Source organism: Mesoplodon densirostris, chromosome 10 (genome assembly GCF_025265405.1).
Source record: "Mesoplodon densirostris isolate mMesDen1 chromosome 10, mMesDen1 primary haplotype, whole genome shotgun sequence".
Lineage (NCBI taxonomy): Eukaryota > Metazoa > Chordata > Mammalia > Artiodactyla > Ziphiidae > Mesoplodon > Mesoplodon densirostris.
Genome location: NC_082670.1, coordinates 93,586,205 through 93,604,280, shown reverse-complemented (window position 1 = coordinate 93,604,280; position 18,076 = coordinate 93,586,205). Strand labels below are relative to the sequence as shown.

Here is an 18,076-nt window from a genome sequence, read left to right as displayed (position 1 = left end):
ATACACATTGCTTTTCATCTTTTTCACACCCTTGTAAATTTTAGGAAAGAAAGTAACAAAACAACTATATATTAAGGAGATGGAAGAATAAATGGATGGATGGAGCAATGTCCAAAAGCAACAGACGAGCTCTGGAAAATATTAATGAAGAATAAAGGTTAAAGCAGCTAAAATTAGAAATGAGAAAGAGAATGTAATGGGTGAGAAAGAATTAAAAATAAACAATATTCCATGTTCAAGTCATATATATGAAAACCCAATTAAGTAGAAAATTTGGGGGAGAATATAAGTGATCAAAATTAATAAGAATTTAAAAAGCTAAGTAGATTCATAGTCATGAAAAACTGTGAATTAGTAACACCCCCCCGTTTCCCCCCCAAAAAAGATTCTAAGGCTAGAATTTTACTGGTAATGTTTTTTAAGATTTTAAGAAATAGACAAATTGTTATATAGACTACTTGACATTATAAAAAGTTTTAAATCTTTTCAATTTATTTTGTAAGGTTAACATATTCCTGAGAACAAAACCTGGCAAGATAACAAATAATTAGTAAATAGGAATCGATTTCATTAATATAGTATGAAAACCTAAATAAAATTTTAGCAAAAAACAACTGAACATCATACTGAAAGAGTAAACTTTCATAAGCACTAGATGATGATCTAGGAAATGTGCATGCTTCATATCAATAGATATAATAAAATAGACCACTGTATTCTCAATGGGCATTTATAAGACATTCAGTAAAATTAATGACCAGTTGTAGGAACAGAAAAATACTTCTTCCACATCTCAAAAATGTCTTTAAAGGGAATATCAGGAATACTTTTATTTAAATTAACAATAAGCCAGAATGCACACAGGCACCATTACTTTAAAACCATTTGGAGGTGTTTGGGCTAATTCAGTAAGCTATGAACAATAATAAAAGGTCTAACTTTAGAAATAAGGAAAGATTACCATTATTTGGACAAAACGGTATCAGGGCTACTCAAAACACAATAGTATCAACTCTAAAATTTTAAAAAAATAATCAGAGAGCTTCCCTGGTGGTGCAGTGGTTGAGAGTCCGCCTGCCGATGCAGGGGACACGGGTTCGTGCCGCGGTCCGGGAGGATCCCACATGCCGCGGAGCGGCTGGGCCCGTGAGCCATGGCCGCTGGACCTGTGTGTCCAGAGCCTGTGCTCTGCGGCAGGAGAGGCCACAACAGTGAGAGGCCCGCGTACCGCAAAAAAAAAAAATAATAATAATAATCAGAGTTCAGTCAACTACTGGGATACAAAATAAGTTCACAAAATGTAATAGCTTACTTATGTATCAACAGTAACCAATAAGCAGTATAACAGGACAAAAAGGTCCCTCAAAAGATATATAAAATGCATGTTAATAATTCGCACAAGTACACAAGGCCTAAATAAAGACAACTCCAGTACTCTCTTAGGGTGGATGGATGGATGGATGGATTGGATGTGGAGCAAGGCAGGGAAAGAATCATGAAAAAAAAAAATCTGTGCTCCTAGATGAAATAAAGCAGCTGTTATATTGTAAGGCTTTTCATTTTTCTTCGATTTTTTTCCCATGCTTCTAAAATGACTAGCAATCAGACACCACTTTAGACAATTCTGAGAGTATTTAGGTAAGGAAAAGAATAGTTAACAGTATTTTGAAAGAAGAGTAATGACACCTTGTCAGTAATTCCCAGGAAGTTTTCTGGGGGTATTTGTTCAGGTATGAATTGCTGGATAGGACTGGAATTATACATATAGTTGCATCATTAAAACATTGGAACTCAAAATTGCATCTCTTGTAACCTATTTCATTCTCCTATGAACTGTTGTTAATCTTTCTTTGCCTCAGTTTCTTCATCTGTAAAACTGACACGATAATAGTCATTTATTCTGAGGTATGTGTATAAAATACTTCAGAACAACCCATGTTAGCTGTTGCTGTGGTTGTCCTTGCTGTTACTGTTACTGCTATTTGCACTGCTGGTAGGATTGCTTCTAAAGTGTTCTCTGGGAAAGCTGCGGCAGTTTACACTCCCATCAGCAGAGCAGGAGGTGCCTGTTGCCCCACATTCTTTTCCACACATGATTTTTTCCCTTGATTTTTTAAATAAAAATTTTCCCAAACAGATGGTTGAGAAGTGATATCTCATTATCAACAGTTTCTCATTTCTCAGATTAATAGTAAGATGGAGAATCTCTCCATTTTGCTTACTAGTAATTTGGATACTTAAGAAAGATTCAGAATTATGACTGACTCCTCCAAATCAAGAAAATAGGGGGCTTAATACTGACTCAAATGCATCGTTATTTCTGCAGAAAACAAAAAATTACCTAATTTCTAGCTAGAGAAATTCACAATAGCCCAGCTGCCTGGGTTATTGTGTAGAAGAGTGTTCAAAAAATTATTTTAAATCTAGCAATAGAGAATGACTTCCGAAAGTTACAAAAACAAAACACACACTGCTTCAAGACAACCATCAGCCAGATAAGACCTATTTTATTTTTGCTAGAAACACAGTAATGATACTGACATTTGCATATAATAGATTTTCATCTCATGTATATTTTGTGTCCATTGGATAGTGTTCTCCTTAGGTCACAGCAGGAAATCCTTCACTTACACACAAATTCACAGTGTGTACTGGCCATTTCCTGTCCCTCTTCCATACCTTGCAGATTTGTATCCTCTGCTCATTTCTTCCATTAGAAGTCAAGCCTTTTGCTTTACAGATTTACAGTAGGTCCTTATGTAGTCAAGCTATTACTTATATCTTAGTGTGTTTCACTGGAAATATCTTCCTTCGGTTTGTCACTTTTATGTTAACTTTGTCTATTATTTTATCACTCATAGAGTAAAAGTTTTCACTTTCATGTAGTCAAAAAATATGTATTCTTCTTTTCCTAATAGTTTTCATAACTTTTCTTGGGTTGAATGGGATAGTCAAGCTGTAGGAATTTGAAGGGGAATATGAAGATTTTAGAACTAGTGTTCAAGGAGGGTTACATAAGAAACTTTGGGGAGGTTAGATAGGCTAGTGATACTAGGAGAGAAACTTTGGGAGAGATGCAGATGTTTAAAGAATATTTCAGGGAGATTTTGTTGTGAATTTCATATTTTTCCCCACAAACCTTCCATAAAATGACCTCACTCCAATTCTTAGGAATTGACTTTTTTTCTCAGGAGTGGGGTTGTCAGTTGTTCACTGTTGAGCTTAGGACATACTGGGATTCCACCACTGGACCCACCCTACTGCTAGCCAGTTGAAAACTATAAGCTACCATCAAAGAGACAGTAATGTGTATGTTTGTGTACCTGTAAATATGTTTGTGTATATTACCAGCACATGAAAATCCAAACACCATTATGTACAGATAATTAAAAAAAATCTCTAAAGAAAGTTCTAAGAGAGTCAGTAACAATTCATTCGATATTGATTATGATTACTTCAGATCCTCCAAATTGTGATTAACAGATATTTACCTGCATCTGTGATTTGCAGATTTAAAATATCTCATCTCTGGAGGCAGAGGAAAGAACTAGCAGTTTATAATTTTGGTTTGGTTTTGTTTGGCAAAGGGGGTGGGGCTAAGGTTCATGAATACATTCTGAAAAAGAAGACTTGTCAAAAATAGGCTTAAATTGGGCTTCCCTGGTGGCGCAGTGGTTGAGAGTCTGCCTGCTGATCCAGGGGACACGGGTTCATGCCCCGGTCCGGGAAGATCCCACATGCCGTGGAGCGGCTGGGCCCGTGAGCCATGGCCGCTGAGCTTGCGCGTCCAGAGCCTGTGCTCCGCAACGGGAGAGGCCACAACAGTGAGAGCCCCGCGTACCGCAAAAAAAAAAAAAAAAAAAAAAAGGCTTAAATCTAATAAATCCAATAAATGAACAGATCGATCAAACTGAACGAGGAGGTAAATGGTGTCTGCTAATCATAGCATTATCTTTATTCATGATGGCTTATTTATTTAACACCTTTATTGAGAAATAATTCATATAATTGAACTAAAGTGTACAATTAAATAGCTTCTACTATATTCAAAGAGATGTGCCTCCATCACCATCATCAATTTCAGAATATTTTAATTACTTCAGAAAGAGACCTCACACCCATTATCCATAATTCCCCAAACTCCTCCACCTTCAAACAGTCCCAGCCCCAGGCAACCACAAAGCTACTTTCTGCTCTGGTATTTGCCTATTCTGGACATTTCATATAATGGAATCATGAAGGATGTGGTCCTTTGTGACTTGTAAAATTTTTATTTATTTTTTACTTGTTATTAATTATTAATAAGTATTTTTATTAACTTTTTTTTTTTTTTTTTTGTGGTACGCGGGCCTCTCACTGCTGCGGCCTCCCACATTGTGGAGCACAGGCTCCGGACGCGCAGGCTCAGCGGCCATGGCTCACGGGCCCAGCCACTCCGCAGCATGTGGGATTCTCCCAGACCGGGGCACAAACCCATGTCCCCTGCATTGGCAGGCAGACTCTCAACCACTGCGCCACCAGGGAAGCCCTATTAACTTATTTTTATTAATAAATTTTATTTTTAGAGCAGTTTTAAGCTCACAGCAAAAGTGAGCGGCAAGTATAAAGAGTTGTTCCCACACGACCCCTGTCCTCACACGTGCACAACCTACTCCACTGTCAATATCCTGCATCACAGTGGTCCATTTGTTACAATCCATGAACCTACGCTGACACATCATTATCACCCAGGGTTCATGGTTTACATTAGCATTCATTCTTGGTGCTGTACATTCATTGGGTTTGGACAAATGTATAAGGACATGTATCCACCATTAGAGTATCGTACAAAGTAGTTTCACTGCCCTAAAATTCCTCTGTGCTCCCATCTATTCACCTCTCCCTCCCCCAACCCTTGGCAACCAATAATCTTTACTATCTCCATAGTTTTGCTTTTTCTAGAATGTTCTATAGTTGGAATCACGTAGTATGTAGCCTTTTCAGATTAACTTCTTTCACTTAGTACTATACATTTATATTTCCTCTGTATCTTTCAATGGCATAATAGCTCTTTTTTCTTTTGACTGGATATAGTAGTTTACCCACTCACCTACTGAAGGCCACCTAGGTTACTTCCAAGTTTTTGAAATTATGAGTAAAGCTGCTTTAAACATCTGTGTGCAGGTTTTGTGTGGACATAAGTTTTCAATTTGGGTACATATCAAGGAGTAAGATTTCGGGGTCACATGGTACGAGTATGTTTAGTTTTGCTTTCCTCCTAGCAGTGAATTATTATTTTGAAAAAACTGTTTTCTATTAGATAAATGAAGAATATTTCACTTATTTATTTTCTGATGCTCTTCCTTTTTTTGTGGAGGGCCGTGTTTCTGACCTATCATTTTCGTTCTCTCTGGAGAGAGGCCTGTGGTTTGATTTCAGATATAAATTTGGGAAATTATCAGTCACTACTGCTTCAAATATTACTTGTTTCCTTTTTCTCTTTCTTCTCCTTCTGATATCTCCATTACACAGTTCTTAAGTATTTTGTTCTTTATTTTCAGTTGTTTCATCTTTCATTTTAAGTTTTGGAAGATTTGATCATCATATCCTCAAGCTTAGAGACTGTCTTCTCAGCCATGTTTAGTCTACTAATGAGCTCATGAAAGCCATTATTTATTTATTTACAGTGTTTTTTGATCACTAGCATTTCTTTTTTGTTTTTTAGAATTTCCATCCCTCTGCTTACGTTATCCATTTCTTTTTGGAATCTGTCTATTTTTTCCATTAAATCCCTTAGCATATTAATCTTAGCTCTTTAAAATATCTCGTCTGATGCTTCATGCCATATCTAATGCCTGTTCTGATGTGTATTCAGCCTCTTAACACTGTGTTTTTTGCGTTTTCACGTGCCCGGTAATTGTCCTGTTGAAAGGCATACGTGATGTGTAGTAGCTGAAAGGAACTGCAGTGAGCAGGCCTTTACAAATATCATGGTGAGTCTGTGGGGTGGTGAGAGGAAGTGTTCTCCAGTCCTGTGACTTGGTCTACTGTTTTGGTGAGCCTGTGCCCCTGGACTGTCAACTTCCACAGTGCTTCTTCATCTCTTCCTTTCCCATCTGGTGAGGCAGGATGGCTGGAGGTACTGGAGCTGTGTATTTCCCTTCCCCTGTGTGGGAAGCTAGAGGGATCAGGATTTGGGTATTTTTCTTAGGAAGAGATATTAGGCTCTTACAAAACCCCAGCAGGTTAGGCTCTGGTAAAATAATTTCTCCTAAAGGCAACCTTTGTTCAGAAGAACAGAGTGCTCTGGCTTATTTCATAATGGTTCATTTTCCCTTCCCCTGCCAGAAACATGAGGGGCTCTTTCTTCACCATTCACTGTGAGGACCCAGTAGAGCTCCTGGAGCTAAAACTCAGAAAAGTATGGGGAACCACCTGTGTCTGGGTTCCCTGGAGTGTTAGCTCTCAGACCTGTCCACGCTGACCCTCCAGCAATTCATCCATCACAGTTTGGGTTTCTCTACCGCAGTCCTGGCTCCCAGGGAAATTTCTGCTGGCGGATTTCTGCTCCAGTAAGTTGTGGCTCTCTGTATTTGTCAGTCTGTCTCTCCACTTTTGAAGGCAGTGGTTTTTTCCATGGCCTCACTTCTCTGTCAGATTGAAGAGGAGTTACTCAGCTTTTACTTGTTGTTAGAACAGAGTGATGACTGCTAAACTGCTTATATGCCAACTGAAAATCAGAAGTCAGGGTGACTGGCCTGTTTTTTAATTGGGTTATTTGCCTTTTTATTATTGAGTTGTAATTGTCCATAGTGGCTTGGATTTTTATGCTCCGATTTCAGAAAGAAAATTATTCTACTTTGCAAGACAGTATTTAGTTATACCATTTAATTGATCTGGACATGAATAAGAAAGTGAAGAATAAATGGCTCATTTGAGGCAATTTAAAATTTTAGACACAAAAACCAGGAATTTTAGCTGTTTTTTATAACAGTAAACACTCTGATTTTATAAACCATTTTTTAATACTGACTTTAAAATTTCAGATTATAACTGTTTACAAAAAAAAATAGTCTAATGATAGATTGGATTTGGCATCCAACCTAGTCTTTTTTATCATCTTTTTAAATATGACTTTGAGATATTTATTTATTTATTTATTTATTTATTTATTTATTTATTTATTTATTTATTTCCAGAGTATCAGGAAAACTGTGGGAATACATTGGTCTGAAGTTGTAGTAAAGTGGTGTGATCTCTTTGGGAACAACTCTCCTGGGAGAAAGTGTAATTTTATTCTCTCTGACTGCGGGTATCCTTTCTCTGGCTCACACATAGGCTCCTGACATGAAAGGGCATCTAGATCAGAGTTGGTGGGGTTGTTTTAAGTCTGTCTTGGGTTCTTGGCACAGTCAGAGTAAAACAACCCTGCAGGGGTGAATCTTGATAAACAAATACCACAAACTCACTGTTCTCCCTCCCTCAGATTTCCTGATGGGAGGAACCCAAGGAAAAGACAGAAAGTAAGGGCACCATTTTATATAGTCCATGTAGGTCAGCTGCCTCCAAAAGAAGCAGTATGGCACGTACAGAATGGATCTGGAGGGACGTGTCCAATGGTGTTTTCCAAAGATGACTGCAAAAGCACACTTTGTACCCAACTTGGTCGTCTTTCAATGTGACTTTGACAGTCTTCCCCATCAAGTGGTGAAATGTATTCCTCTTGTCTTGAACCCAGCTAGACCTTTGTGACTGCTTTGATCAGTAAAGAAAAGCAGGAGTGATGCTCTGTGATTGCTGAGACTAGCTCATAAAATGCATGCACTTCTACCTTGTTCCATTGGTGCAATTTCTCTTGGAATTCCTGCCTGGAAGCTCAAGCAGATGGTGGAGAGGTCTACTTTAAGAGAATGGCTGAACTCCCAGCCAACAGTCAACACCACTCTCCAGTCATGTAAGCTGGCTTGCCTGTCCCCATTCTAGCTGCCTCAGCTGATGAGGTTTACAACAGAGATGAGCTGTCCGCCTACTGATCTCTGCTCAGATTATATATTGCTGAGCAGAGTAAATGACCATCAATTTTTTAAGCCACTAAATTTGGGGGGTAATTTATTACACAGCAAGAGTAATTGGAACTAGAACTGAGCACAAGACATTTGCACAACTTGGTCAAGTTTCCATGAAATAGTGGCTTTTTGTGCCTTTGTATCAATGGATTCCCTTTTTCATATACTAACATTATAATTCTGCAAGGGGCAGGTCTGCTTCCAGTATATTTTAAACCTGTAATATGAGGGTAAAGCAACAAAGACAAAAAAAAGGCTTGTGATCTATGAGATAAATTGTTACTCAGGGTAGGCTCTTGTGACTTGAAATACTTGCATTCTGAACTGTCGTCACATCAATTCAGAGTAAACCTAGGGTGATTCACATTGACTAAGTTTCTATATGAACCTATAGAAATCTATCACCATGTTGAAGTATTTCAATGACTAGTGTTTTTAAACTGACAACAAGTACACCAAGACAATCTAATGTCAAGGAAATGCGCCTTGTGCTTGACATATAGTACCTGTTTCACAGATACTAGTTTTCTCACCCATCTTCCAGAATGAAAATATGTACAGGTGTACTGTTCTCAGCTTACAAACCCAGCACTAAACAACCTAACTTAATGATTATTTTATGCATTTATTAATTGTAGAGTTTTAGAGCTAGGGAAAAGAGTGGCTATCTTGAAGCTTTTATTTCCAGGAGGAGTGATGATGTGAAGAATATAAAATCTCGGGCATTTAATGCTTTTAGATACTAACTGATCATTAGAATCAGCTAAAGGGTCTCCTCTTTCTAGTCCATTTTGATTTAACTGTTCTGGAATGTGGCCTAGGGATTTCTGGTATGTTTTTGAAGACTCTCCAGGTGAATTTACTGTACAGCTAATGTTGAAAACTACTGGGTTAAGTGATCTGGGTAGCCCAGTGTTTTGCAAAGCACAGACTAGGTACCCAATAGGCAATATTAAATAATGCAGAATGAGATCTATTCTATTTTCAATTTCATTTCAATCATTTAGGTGAAATCAAGGAGAATAACTCAGTATGGTGTTAAGTTTGTCACGAATGATTTTCTAATTTTTGCTAATCTCCCTTTTTAATGAAAAGAGCAAAGGTCCAGGTCTCAGAGACTTTGAGAGCGCCCGGCTAGTGTCCATTTACATTATTTTCTACTCACTGTTTTCATTTTATCAGTTAACTATTACTGTGATCAGCAGTTTTCCATGTTAGATAAAAGTATACATTTTCTGTATTGACTTCCATATTATTTAAGAAAGTTAAACAGTTTAAGAAACAAGTAAATAGTAGAGCATTTAGTACTGGAATATAGCAAAAAAAAATGTGGAGGTGTAACTCTAATGGTTGAAGTTTAGAAAACACTGAGGTGCACAACTGTGGGAATAGACACTGGATCCTGAGATCACCAACTTCCAGTAAGATACTCCATAAACACTACACTGGCCAGAAAAAAAAAAATCCCCAAGTTGTTAATGTGAACTTGATGTTGAAATAGAAAAGCTGATACCTTTAAGGTAACTTGGGCATTTGATACAGTTTAAAATATGCATGAAGGTCTTTGACCAAATTTTTATCTTTCATGTGTTATTCTTTCAAAACACGACGGGACAAGCTGGGGCTCTAAATCCTGTAATGGATCAATTATTTCAGTTTATTGGTACCAAAGAAAGTTGAAAAATTTTGATGTGAACAGATTGCATATTACCTGCACTAGATATCATCTGTTTGGACAACCAGGCATCAGACAGTTTCAGGTGAAATTATTAATCAGTCAGAAAAACTAGAATTATTTACAGTGTTAGGGCCCATTTTCATGTTTCAGTGGTTGCCAATTATTTCTGTTCCTTGGATGAGCAGTGTCCATTTGTAACAAAGGTGGCCTTGTTGCAGCCATTTGGGGTAGGGATGGGGCAAGATCTAACTTGGTTGGTCAGAAATACAGAGGTGACCCATCTGCCACCAATTCCCTTAGGGACCTTCACAGAGAAAAGCACCACTCAGGTTTCAGAAGTAACCTGTAGGCTTGACTGTTCACTAGTCACCTGTGTATGATTTACATGCAGTGTCAGGACTTGGAAGGCAACCCAGTGATGGGATGAATGATTAACATTGGAATCTATACAAAAACAGGCTGTGTAAAGTGATTTTTAAAAAGGAGGAGCTTCTATTCTACCGTGCCTTCCAAATAGTTGTCAAAATGCTTTTTTTCCCCTTAAATTGGAAAATTATGCTTCTTGGCAGTCCAGCAGCAGCATTTACATCAAGAGTGCTTACTAGGAAATTAGTTTTTGCTGAAAATTTGTTTTATTCAAAGTTCATGCTACATTTGCAGGGGTCAAGAGATTTTCCAAGTTCCAAGGTTTATTTTATACCTTGATTTGTAGCATATGGTAGATCTCACAATGTACTCTCAGCTTACGTGTAATTAGTAATGAGTTGTCTGCTTTCTTACCTTCAGCTGGTGTGGGTTATCACATCCTGCAGTGTTTTTCTTTCAGTGCAGAGAGGTTTTTCAACTACATCAAAAATTCCACTAGCATCATCACCTAAGAAAATATAGGGAAAACGTTAACAAGCTTACCTTCTTTTTCGTCTCATGTGCTCACTGGATTTTCTCTTAGCATTTATGTCAAAGATGATTTGACTTATAAATCCATATACTGTTTATACCTTAACATGTTTTAGAAATATGATCTTTTCTAGGAGAATTCTATATAATTAGGTGAACAACTATTTAGATAATTAAGTAATTCTAGAAAAGCTCACAAGTTTTTTCAAATATAATAAAAAAATTTACTATCATTAAGATATGAATATGAACCTGAAATTAGCTACAGTGAAATTTTAGTTTTCTGGGGACAGAAATGGAGCTTTTGGTAGTGGGAGAGGCCTATTCCTATGGATTTGTAGATTAACTATCCCCCCTGACATTGCCTATCCCTCCCACTCCCAAAAGAGACTATGTTGTCACCTGCCTTAGAGTCTCTGCATATGTGTAAGTGCTCTAATGTAGACCATTTTTTTCTTACCCTCTTTTGCTAGATAGCTTGTATTCATATTGCAAATCTTAGCTCAACTATCAATACATTGAGACTCCAGAATCTTAGATTCGTCTGTGTATTTTGAACTTGCATTACACTGTAATTTTACATTGATTTGTGGTAGTCATTTGATTAATGGCTGTCTTTCAACTGTAAGCTCCATGAACATAAGGACTGGTTTTTTCCCTCACTGTTGTATCCCCAGTGACTAAAGTATAGCCATTGCTTAATGAATAGTTTTGGAATGAATGATCCTATTTTAAAAGATAGTGCTTCTGAGAAAGAGCTAAAATTCATATGACTTAGGGAAATGTCTCCCTCTTCTTAAACCCCTGCTTAAGCTGTAGGAATAGGCCTCTTGCACTGTTAAAAGCTCCATTTTCAAATAATGTTGTGATCAGCGGCATAGAAAAAGGACTTGCTTTCTGGAAAGACTGGGAATTACACTGCTGTACTTTGAGGGGGACGTTTTAAGGGCTATAGGGATAAGCGAAGTGAAGAAAATGAAGCTTTGACTCTGCGTTGTCCCAATTCTAGTCCGTTCTCTTTGAGGGAAAGGGGACAAAGGAGAGTTTAGGAAAACAATACAAAGAAAGACTAACAAACTAATTTAGCAGATAATAAAGTAGAAGCTATTTTTATTCAAAGGGTTATTAGTGTTCCTAAGAATTTATTCAAAGATTATTAATGTTTGTAATGTTTGTAAGTTGTTTTATACTTACACTCTGAGGAATTAGAAGCATGTTTCTAAATGTATCTAAATAATAGATGAAATTTTACTGATAAATATACTGAAAAATAATCTATCAAGTGCTATTGGACCACAATTAGACTAATGCTACTTGGATTTTTTCGGACGTTCCTCTCCTGTCCCCTCTATCATAGTTAATCAGTAACAAACTATATTCTAACCATTAGCAGTGAAAATTGATGGGGACAAGAATTGGTTTGATATAAGTGAAACTTCCCTTTGGAATTTCCTTTTCCTTTTTTATATTTTTTTACTGTCTGGGAATAATCACTTGCATCTTAATAAGAATTTATAGAATATTCTAATTAATTGCACTTTTATTATTAAACATTTAATTCTTGTGAAAGAAACTGGAGTTTAGAATAACAGCCATGTTATTTGACCTTTTCACTGATGGTCCTATTTATAGTGGAGCGTTTAGAGCTATAGTTGTACATTATAACAACTGCATCTTGAGAGTCATTATGTTCTGCCAAAAAATACACAAATTATAAGTGTGTAGCCCAGTGAATTTTCACAAAATGAACACATTCAGGTGACCAACGGTGAAATCAGGAAGCAACATGACCCTTATTCCAGAAGTCCCTGTGATGCCTCGTTGCAGTACTAAGTACCCCTCCAAAGATAGTCACAGTCTAGATTTATGATATGATAGATTAGGGTCATTGTACTCCTTTCTATCTGATTTATATCTTTTATGTTGAGACTTAGCTATGTCAGTCTATATAGTTATAGTTCATTGATTTTCATGGTCTAACAGTATTTCCTTAAATGAGTGTTCCACTACTTACTAAGCTACGTGTTGTGATGGACACTAGGTTGTTTCCGTTCTTTAGCTATTGTGGTTAGTACTGCCACAAACGTTCTTGTAAATGTCTTGATGAACATACACACACATCTCTGTAAAGTATGTATTACTTAGGAATGGAATTGCTGGGTTGTAGATTATGGGTATATCCTGCCTTAATAGATATTTCTAAACAAGGTTCCAGAGTGAGTGCACCAGTCTCCATTCCCATTAACAATAACAAGAGTACCAGTCGCTCCACATCCTCAACAGGACTGAAAAATCTCCTGCCTCCTGCATTCTGAGGTTGTGTACACATGGTATGTGCCATGTGATTTTATTTAACCTTTATTAAGTAACTTCTCTAAATTTATAAACATAACTTGTTTCGTATATATATATATATATATATATATATATATATATATATATATATATATATATATATCCCCGACTTGGGTTTACATCCTAGAGAGCAGAGGTCATGTATAACACACTTCTCTAACCTCGAGTGAATCTAGTATGGCAAGCATTCGATGAACTTTTGTTAAGATGAATCTTGACTCTTCATATTGCTCCATTAAAACACAATAGATAGGGTGAGAGAGAAAAAGCACTAGAAGAGGAACAATATAAATATAGTCTACTGAGAAAGACAAAAATTAAGTATAGGATCCTTAGTTTTTGCTACATTTTATTTTTCATTTATGTATTCATCCACTCAGTTTCATGTTGGTGCTGAAAAGAAAAAATCAATGGTTCCTACCGTCTACATGTTGATTGCTTCCATTTTCACTCTACAGTGTAAAATATAATTAAAAATTATATTTCCCTTCATGGTGAGCCTAACTGTATTTCTTCAGGAAGATGGTTTGGTTATTACACAAGTTAGCTAAGTTATATCTCTCTTTACCCATCAATACCAAAGTGAACAGAAATGACAAACCCAACATCAATCTCTTTTTTTACTCCTTCAAGAAAGAAAACGAACTTCTGTGCCTAAAAGCTGTATTCGTGTGTCTGAGGACAAAAAGACAGTGCTACTTCCAATTCTCTTTTTTACCCAACTGCTTTCAAAATAAGCAAATAAACACAGGGAAGAATAACAACTTACCTCAGTGCCTTGATGGAATTTAATCGTAACAGTTCTTACTTCACTGAAAACAAGAGATTCCTATAGAAATGATAATCAACCTCCTGTGAGTATATGGAGCTCATAAAATTTAAAGAGTTTCTAAAGGTCAGCAAGCATTGAAGGCTTTGTCCTGGGGATAAATTTCTAAGTAACCCTGAGGAGAAAGAGAGAGGGAGGGAAAGGAAAAGGTTTAACTTGAAAGTAAAATGTGCAAACTCAACAGTTTCTGGATTATCATTTAATTACAGCCATCAATCAGCTCACATCTGCCTTTTGCCGATACTCAAGAAATTCAGGCTAAAGCCATACAATCCAACCAACGGAGAATACATAGCGCATTAAGAATCCTAAGGATAGGAAGCAATATTTAAGAAACTACCTGATAGGAGATCTTAGGAAATTACCTAAAAACAGGATAGTGGAATCCATCTTTCAACAAATACTGGGAAAACCCAAGAATAAAATTATCCTTTTAATTAATAAGACAAACTACTTATTGCTTCCTCTTCCGTACCAGTTTAGAGATTTTCCATTAAGTGATCCTTTTCAAAGGGCTTTGCTTTCCAAATCATTTTATTTCAGTCCATACTTTTACTAATGCATGAAACTGGCCTACAGTTACTCATTTTACGAACATGATTTTACATTCTTTTAAAACAAGGACTGTTTGAAGTTGAGCTTTTAGAAATACATTTGCTTCATTAATTGGCACTGGGGAATGCCAGCCTATGTCTTTATGGGCAGTTATTACTTTTTGGTTAAAAATGTTTTAATTTCTTCTTATTGAGGGGTGCATACTGACTGTCCCTAAATTCTGTAGCAAAGGAATTAAATAGTATTAGGCTTTTTAAGCTTCAAAGTGTTCAGAAAAGTGTTTCAACCATGGTAATCCCCTTGTCGTGCTGCCTTTATCTCCCACCAGATACCTAAATGCTTCCGTCTTCTTCTCAGGCAGATAATTGCAAAGAGGATGGAACCAGAGAAAAGAGTTGAGCTGGTGCTGAGCAGTGGATATAAAAAGAAGTGTCACTCACCCTAGTGAAAGTAAATAGACTCTGAGACTGTAATCCCTGCCCTTATTTATCTTTGAAACCATAAATGCCCAGGGGAAGCTTGTTGTTTATTTAGCTACAGAAATCTATGTCTGCAATCATGTATGGTTTTTAACCTGTTTTTATTTCCATACTTTCCATCGTAGCAATCTTCTGTCTTGGAACCACCTAGGTTTTCTCTCTAAATATGGGTTTTATTCCAGTGGTGTTGTTGGCCATAGCCTTCGAGAGTCTCTGTGTTTTCAAACTAATAATATGTTCATTACCTGTTTTTTCCAACAGAGTTCGTCAGGCGATTTAATGATCAGAAACATTCAGTTGAAACACAGTGGGAAATACGTTTGTATGGTGCAGACAGGGGTGGACAGTGTTTCATCTGCCGCTGACCTCATAGTAAGAGGTAAACATTAATGTCTCTGTGTGCTTCTTTAATTTCACATCTTAACTGAGCCTTTCTCACTGAAAAACCATGATCAGATAGCCTATGAACACGTGAGTTATATAATACTGATTTGATCCCCCTGCCCAAATAGGCCAGAAGATGTGAGAATAAGGATGGGTGCTAATTCAAAGAAATAAAAATCTCAACTCTGTCATTCCAGTAGCTCTCACTGTAATAAGCATTCTACAGCTGCTGCCAAGCTGATGTGTTTTTGAGCATGTCATTAATACAGCAGTAGTGTTTAATATGAAAGAGAGCAGTGATAGTGTGTGTGTGTGTGTATGTGTGTGTGTCTACTTCCAAAATAAAACACAGGATCATCTAGGATGCCTGAGAAAATTTGCCAGTCTGAGCTACTGTCCAAAGAACTGATTTACTACTGAGCTGAAAAATCACCCAGAGTGCATGGTAGAATAAAACAGCTCTAGATTACAAACTGGGAACTACAGAGATGTCCCAGAAGATTAAAGAAAAAGGTTTCGCGCCAAATGTAAAGGATATTGAATTTGGAACAGCGCGGGAATCCTGCTGAATAGAGGTCTCAAAAAGCAGGTTTCATTTGCAGTTGTGGAGTATTATGCCTTTGGAATTCATGGCTCAAAATGCAGATTTAATATCTGGCAACAGGAATGTGAAAGAAAAAAAGTGGAAGTTCTGTTGCCAGGTAAATGTCCTTTTTCCCTAAGTGCTTTTGAAATTGGGATCCGTTGAAGGGATTCAAGTGCTGTGGGGCATGTTCTTCACATTGGTAGAAGAGAATGACGTTTATGGAATTGCTGAATATTGTTTGCATTTTTGCCTTAGGTTCACCTGGACCACCAGAAGATGTAAAGGTAGATGAAATTACAGATACAACAGCCCAACTCTCTTGGAAAGAAGGTACAGACAACCACAGCCCAGTTCTATCCTATGCTGTCCAGGCACGGACACCTTTCTCCGTGGGTTGGCAGACGGCCACAACAGGTAAAGGGGGAGAGGCAAATGCCGCCGGTACATACGTATGGATTTCAGGTCAACCCTAAGACGTGCAGGCGTTTACCTCTCTGAAATCTTCCTTTGTAGTGCCTGAGGTCATTGACGGGAAAACACACACAGCTACCGTAGTCGAGTTAAATCCATGGGTGGAATACGAATTTCGGGTTGTAGCCAGTAACAAAATCGGAGGTGGAGAACCCAGTTTACCCTCAGAAAAAGTAAGAACTGAGGAGGCAGGTGAGTGTTTTTGTTTTCTGAGTCATGGCTTCATAGGTTTTTCTGGGTGTGTATTTCCACTTCTCTTGCGCTTGATCTCCAGCCTCGATAATGCATTGTCGCAATTATCTGAACTATCTAACGGCAGACTGGCCATATGGCATTTGTCAAAAGACACGTGTAAGTGATTCTGATGTAGTGTGACATTTGCAAGAGTTCAGTCCATCGTCAGCATTCATTAGTGCATGTAGAGTGAATATGTTTTTGTCACTTAAGGTTATAATTACTATCTGATATAGTCACCCTGTTAACAGGGGAAGTGCTGTTTTCATTTATAACAAGCATTGACAAATTGGTAGGATAATGACTTCTGGGAGTTCAGCTGCTAGGAAGTCTCATTCTGCCACCAAGCTTAAGCGATTGATGAATAGGTATGTTTTGGCCCCTTGAGTATTAAAGTAAGAGAGAATTATTGTTAAAATTTTCCATGTGGGGCAACTATTAATATTAACCATACGACTCTTTTTATAATGCTAAAAATAGCCTAACATTGAAACTGCGAAGTAGAAATTGTACGTGGTATCACGTTATTGAGGCCTCAGAGAGGACTTAAGACTTTCCTTTTCAGAGTCTGTAGTATTAATTAAAACTAACTAAAATTATGTTTGAAATACAGCCAATATATCACTTTGGAACAAAGCCAGGATAGAAGTCATGGAATACATTTCAATAATTTTGATGATGCTCTTTTACACGGGACAATGCATATAATGTTTATGCCAGGTATTGTGAGAAATCGGGGAGCCCTTTCTGTCTTGGTGCTCAGTTCATTTATTCACACAACACGTATTCAGGAAGTGCCTGCTGTGCACTGAGCACTTTCTAGGTACAGTGGGTACAGCTCTGAACATAGCAAAGACCCACCTTCAGGGAACTTATGTTCTAGGTGTGTCATGGGATTTACTAAGCATAAATTTCTCAGCATAAAAGCCTGTGTGAGGTTCATAAAGATTATCTCATAACAGGATTTGAGGATTTAAGTATGGGTCATCTTTATATAGAGCCAATGTTCTGAGAACTAAGTCTGTACTTGAAATAGTCACAAGTTGAATGTTCATGCTGACGTGGATGGACCTAAAGATTATCATACCAAGTGAAGTCAAGTCAGACAGAGAAAGACAAATATCATACGATATCACTTATATGTGGCCTCTAAAAAAATGATACAAATGTACTTATTTACAAAACAGAAATAGACTCACAGACATAGAAAATAAACTTATGGCTACCAAAGGGGGAAGGGGAAGGGTGGGATAAATTAGGAATTTGGGATTAACAGGTCCACACTACTATATATAAAATAGGTAAACAGCCAGGACCTACTGTATGGCACAGGGAACTATATTCAATATCTTGTAATAACCTATAAGGGAAAAGAATCTGAAAAAGAACATATATGTATGTGTATATATATGTATACATATATATAACTGAATCACTTTGCGGTACACCTGAACAATTGTAAATCAACTATACCTCAATTTAAAAAATAGCTTTGAAACTGGGGGAAAAAAATGTCCATACGGGATTGATTTATCATCATCCGTGATGAATCACTTTTTCTTC

The 18,076-nt window shown here is 37.2% G+C and overlaps 1 protein-coding gene across 1 annotated transcript in view; it reads left to right on the top strand.

Annotated features, from left to right (window-relative positions):
• Positions 1–18,076, top strand: part of CNTN3 (contactin 3) — a 244,471-nt gene that overhangs the window by 192,112 nt on the left and 34,283 nt on the right. Inside the window, exons 13-15 of the mRNA XM_060109564.1 lie at positions 15,100–15,217; positions 16,064–16,222; positions 16,322–16,471. Coding sequence (XP_059965547.1) covers positions 15,100–15,217; positions 16,064–16,222; positions 16,322–16,471 — 427 coding nt within the window. The remainder of the gene's footprint in view (positions 1–15,099; positions 15,218–16,063; positions 16,223–16,321; positions 16,472–18,076) is intronic.